The sequence below is a fragment of the Megalobrama amblycephala genome, linkage group LG15, assembly GCF_018812025.1.
Source record: "Megalobrama amblycephala isolate DHTTF-2021 linkage group LG15, ASM1881202v1, whole genome shotgun sequence".
In the NCBI taxonomy this organism is placed as follows: domain Eukaryota; kingdom Metazoa; phylum Chordata; class Actinopteri; order Cypriniformes; family Xenocyprididae; genus Megalobrama; species Megalobrama amblycephala.
In genome coordinates, this window is record NC_063058.1 from 25,804,191 (window position 1) to 25,809,621 (window position 5,431).

Consider the following 5,431-nt stretch of genomic DNA (forward strand, 5'->3'; position numbering starts at 1 on the left):
TTTTTCGTCATATTGTTGTATTATATTTGTCATATTGAAAGGTGAAGCATGCAGAATTTTCCCCCAAATCAGTTAAGTGTAAACCCTACCTCACAGCCTAGCTGATTTCGTAGGTCAATTCAATTATCCAGTCACATGTCAAGAAAAGTTGAAAGACTTCATGGATTCAGTTCAGAGTTCAGAAAAATCATAGATGAAACCGACAAAGGGTATTTTGATCCAATGATCTTAACAAATTGGGTATTTTGGGTAAACAGGGTATTTTTTTCAACATTTTAAAACCAATTAAATTTATTTAATAGGCACTTTCATTATTGTCTTTCCTTTGAGAGTTTGCACTATATTGAGAAAACATCCTTTGTATTCTCCTTTCTCTGCCATGTTACAAGTATACCGCTTTATTGGAGAAAAGAAGAACAAAAAAACAAGCGTCATAGTGACTTTGGGACCTCCTTTATTCTTCTGTAAAACTTGTGTTTATGAAGTTTTTCAGGGTCAATCTGTGCACATCATTTACAAATTAAACCATGTCATCCTGTGGCCAGTCATTTTACTGAATATGTTAAAGCATGTCACTGATGTCACTGTCTGTTTTTATTCTATTAAATGACTTGTATTTAATTCCGTTTGCTGAATAATAAAATTACAATGTTAATATAGTCATTTTCTATTAGTATGATTTGGATGAAACCTTTCCCATCATATGCTGTTTTGTATTTTGTTCAGGCTTAAGCAGGATGACATAACATTTAGGTGCAAATATGCAGAATAGTAAACCAAAGCTTGAGGCTAAAATGGCAAAAATCTCTACAGCTACAGTAAATTTTCCAGGTGAACTAAGATAAGAAGGGATAAACGTGATCCATACAGCACAGAATATGATCATGCTGAATGTGATAAATTTAGCTTCATTGAAGTTATCAGGCAGTGTGCGAGCCAGAAAAGCTAAAATGAAGCACAAAACAGCCAGTAGGCCAATATAACCCAGAACTGCAGAGAAAGCAATAGTAGATCCCAGACTGCACTCAAGAATGATCTTTTCATTATAATATTTCATATTTTTGTAGGGAAATGGAGGAGATATTGTTAGCCAAAGCACACAAATTAGAACCTGTATAAGTGCAAATGAAAGAACACTGAGTCGTTGTTGTGTAGGCCCAAACCATTTCATGACATTACTTCCTGGAAGTGTAGCCTTGAAGGCCATTAACACCACTATTGTTTTCCCCAGAACACAGGAGATACAGAGGACAAAAGTGATCCCAAACACTGTGTGACGCAACATACAGGACCACTCAGTGGGCCGACCAATGAAAGTAAGTGAACAGAGAAAACACAGAGTCAATGAGAAGAGCAGCAGGAAGCTCAGCTCTGAGTTGTTGGCTTTTACTATGGGGGTGTCCCTCTTGCTGTAAAACAGGATGGCCACCAGCACAGTTAATCCTACTCCAAACAGTGAGAAAATGACTAGCACTATACCCATAACTTCTGTAAATGACAGAAACTCTACAGCCTTTAACACACATTTATTTTTCTCAGCATTAGACCAGTATTCCCCTGGACACTGCTTGCAGTTGTTTGAATCTGAAAAGAAAGTTGTGATCACAGTAGTTAGAAACAAAAAGAAAAGGCTATTTATGAAATACTTTGCTAGGACATTGTATGCAGAAAGAGAGAGCAAGAAAAAAACAAAAACAAAAAACAAACAAACAAAACCAAAACAATTTCCTTTGATACTGTTATATGGGCTAAAAATTACCTGTCTCATTACTGATTTCTCCGTCTGCACATGGAATACAGTCATAACAGCAGACAGGTCTTCCTTTCTGTGCAGCCTTCCTAGTGCCTGGAGGACAACTCTCACTGCACACAGACCTTGGCTTCTACATAGAAAGATACATTGTACATAATTATTTAAATGTAATTGTGTCAATACTGAAGTATTACATTTTTTAAGCATAAATGCAGTTATGTAATTGGAACTGTTTTGGGCTGACGGACACTGAAAATGTTGCAAAACCAAAGTAATTTGAAAGTGTTGTTACAGAAATTCAGCACTAGCACTACCATAGTACTGTCTCTTTGCTCAAAATATGCTCAGCAATGCCCTATGCTGTTAATTTTGTCTGCTTGATCAAAACTTTTTGTGACTTTGCCTATTTAATCAAACACAACCAAAAGACATAACCTATGTCTTTAGGAATTCCTAAATATTTCAGCTACTGTAGGTTTGTTTAATTAGGGATGGAGCAAATCTCTGCAGGACACTGGCCCTCCAGGACAGACATTGCCCTTTCCTGGTAGAAGGAAACCAGATTTTCAGAGCTGAATTTGAAAAGGTTTCACTGTTTGTTTATTTTTTTCCTGTCGGGTAACCTTTGTGTCAAGGACTTATTCCCTCAGTTTCAATACACCCTGTAGTATGAACATGTTTTTGCAATTTACCTCCAGCTGTCCTCCAGCCCAGATTATGTTTTCTGTGTTAAGCACAAAGCGCTGGTGAGGTGGCAGCGAGGCATCATAGTATCCCACTGGTTTAAACTGGACTGATCCATCTGGATCCTGCTGCCAGTTTACGACTTCATATTGAGCTACGGCAGAACCAGTGCTGTCAAACCACACACGATCTCCCATCTTTACAGTGAAATTTACCCTTTTTAGAGCCTCAACAACCTATTGAGAAAAGGGCATTTTAAATATTTTAAAACAGAAGGCCATCTTCCTTTCGGTCAATAACTTTTTTCTTTTTTCTTTTTTTTTTTTTTACCTGCTGTGGTTGTATTTTCAGGTCTTTTTCACAACCTTCCTTTTCTTTACACTTGAGTAGACTGTGTAGTGAATGAGCCACAGCATATACTGCTTTATAGACATTACTTGCATATCTTTGTTCAGGCACATCTTCATTGTCGCTTTTCAGCAAAAGCAGATCCTGATATGTGTTGCAGCTTAATGCATATTGAGAATAATTTCTCTCAACCTGTGAGCATGGAAAATCTGTGTCCCAGAATGATTTTATAACATAATCAGAAAAACCTTCAATATCAATTTTTCGCACAGCAAACCCAAGTGACCCTCCCAAAACATGAAAGCTGTTTGGAGTGATCAAACTCTTTGCAGTTATCCATGCCTCCACACCAATCATTTGGAGGTCTGTAATGTTGTTAGTACTTAGCTGCTCAAGCAAATTTTCCATTTCAAAACTAGTAAGAAATGCAACAATCACTTTTGCAGTGCTATTTTTAATTGTGTCCACCACTTGCCAAAGTTTTTCAGGCTCTGTTCGGTAGAATTTCACAGAATACGCCACACAAATCCCCTCTTCCTGTGCTGTATTCAAAAATATGGCCATTCCATTGTTTCCATAGTCATTATCACTGTTCACAGCTCCCACCCAAGACCAGCCAAAGTGCTTGATTATGTATGCAAGTGCTCTGCTCTGGTGGTAATCACTAGCAATAGTCCTGTAGAAAGAAGGATAATTTCCCCTGTTGCTTAGACATTCACATGTGGCTGAGTGACTAATCTGAAACAGAAAGAACAAGAAACCGTGATACCATCATCAGTTTATAGACTTTCATTAGACTTACTATGTAGGCAGAGCCTTACCACTGGAATTTTAAAAGGTCCCGTAGTTCTGGACAGAATAACTGTGGCAGAAGATTCTGTTTCTCCTATGATAGCATGTATAGGAGACTGTCCATTGCATGCGTCTTCTGATGCAAATTCTTGACCATTCATTAATGCTATAGTTGCACTCATAGAAGACAGTCTTGAACCACAGGTATCATAAATTTTATAACCAATTGAAACATTTGGTAGCAAATTTTGACTTTTGTTAATCTCATGAATGGCAAAGGTCATGGTCTGAGCCATCCGGAAATCTCTTAGATTTACACTGTGAAAACATTTAACAAGTAGGCTAAATACCAACAAAACAAAATATCAAACAAATACATGGAAAAGTAAAGTACATTTTAAAATTTTCCATTTTTTTCATACATGAAACTTAACATTCCAGATGTCATGGTAGGTTGCTGCTATAAAATTATACATTTATAAACATTCATTGCAGCAAATGTATAAATTATCATATTAAATGCATTATCTTCTCTGTTGTTTTTCAATAAGTTAAATGTAGCAAACCTAGAGCATGACAGAAGCTGAGGTTTTAGTGTAAACTCAAATGAAGGCAGTGTTTCTATGCTTCGGATTGGAAAAAGTGCCCCAATAGTTATGTCCCCATCCTTTGAAAGCAGCGGGTACTTCGGGTCTCCCATCACTCTGCAAAAAGGCTTTTCTGCATTTGCATGAAGTTGAATGGAAAACAGAAGTGTGTAAAGAATGAAAAGCATCCCAAGTACTGAGCTCAACTGCAGATGTCAAATGCAATTGACCTAAAACAGTTTCCTTTTATAAATATAATTAATATGGATGATTGATTGTGAAGGTAGCCAATGACCACACAGGTTAAGACATGAGGCAAGTCAAATGGGGTGGAACAGAGTCTAAGTAATATTATGGATTTATTATTTCAAGCAAGCAAATGTACTAAAATGTAAAACCGTCAATAGTGAAATATTCACTTTTTTATGTGCAATCACGTTTACATTATCTAGAATCTAATAAAGTTTTTGAATTACCTTGCCAGTTTGATGCATCTCACTTTTTTTTCCAAATTTTTAAACTTCATCCGTTGGGTCTTTGTATGAGAAAGTATACTATTGTATTTGCAATACTTCTGCTATTGCAAGGAACTTTCAAGAAAAGTAGTTTCTAGATGTACAGTACTACTGCTCTTATTTTTCTCATTATTTTCATATAGGTTTAGGTACCTTTGTAAAAATAAATACATAAACAAATAGATGGCCAGATAACATACATTTTTTCCCATATATTGAGGAAATGTTGCTTTCAAGTTTAAAGTTGATGGCTTTGATCATGTTTATTTTTGCTACAACTGAAAACATGCTTTGAATGTAGAAAGGAAGGGCATTTAGTATGTTCTTGCCCTGAAAAAGGCAATTTAGCAAACTCTGCAGATGAAAATGTCCCACAAAGTCAAATTTTAAACCAAGGATCTAATGTGGAAAAAGATAGGCAAGCTGATGAAATGCCAGAAATGAATGTAAATGTGGAGAAAGAGGACAATGGAAGTAAGGGGTGTAAAAAGGAAAACCTAAGAAGTGATGAGATGATGGATATTAGGCTTGATGAAGTAGAGAATGAAATCTTTAATGAAGAGGAGAACATTTTAAAATGCCAGCAGTGAAAAGAAAATCTAATTCCTGTGAAGTAGCTGATAAGTCTAAGAAAAAGATGCAAAATGAGAACAATACGCAAATTTTTGATGTATCTGATTCAGGAAGTGAGCAAGAGGTGTCTAAGGCCTCTGTGGAAGATAAATTCTTCATTCATTCTAAACTGTAGCCAC

General features: G+C 36.3%; 1 protein-coding gene across 1 annotated transcript; it reads right to left on the bottom strand.

The window, feature by feature from the left end:
* Positions 1-437: 437 nt before the first annotated feature.
* LOC125247700 (extracellular calcium-sensing receptor-like) lies at positions 438-4,383 on the bottom strand. The gene is made up of 6 exons (XM_048159144.1): positions 4,144-4,383; positions 3,607-3,895; positions 2,768-3,523; positions 2,446-2,673; positions 1,760-1,883; positions 438-1,584 (listed from the first exon to the last, which is right to left on the bottom strand). The coding sequence occupies exons 1-6, from the start codon at positions 4,350-4,352 to the stop codon at positions 671-673; spliced, it is 2,520 nt and encodes an 839-aa protein (XP_048015101.1). The 5' UTR covers positions 4,353-4,383; the 3' UTR covers positions 438-670.
* Positions 4,384-5,431: the final 1,048 nt, after the last annotated feature.

What these genes read in the sequence shown, in the direction of transcription:
- LOC125247700 (XM_048159144.1), bottom strand. Translation starts at nt 4,352, where the DNA reads ATGCTTTTCATTCTTTACACACTTCTGTTTTCCATTCAACTTCATGCA. An exon ending in GACCTTTTAAAATTCCAGTG is followed by an intron (nt 3,524 to 3,606) that starts GTAAGGCTCTGC and finishes TTTCTGTTTCAG; the next exon opens with ATTAGTCACTCAGCCACATG. An exon ending in AGAAATCAGTAATGAGACAG is followed by an intron (nt 1,585 to 1,759) that starts GTAATTTTTAGC and finishes CTTTCTTTTCAG; the next exon opens with ATTCAAACAACTGCAAGCAG.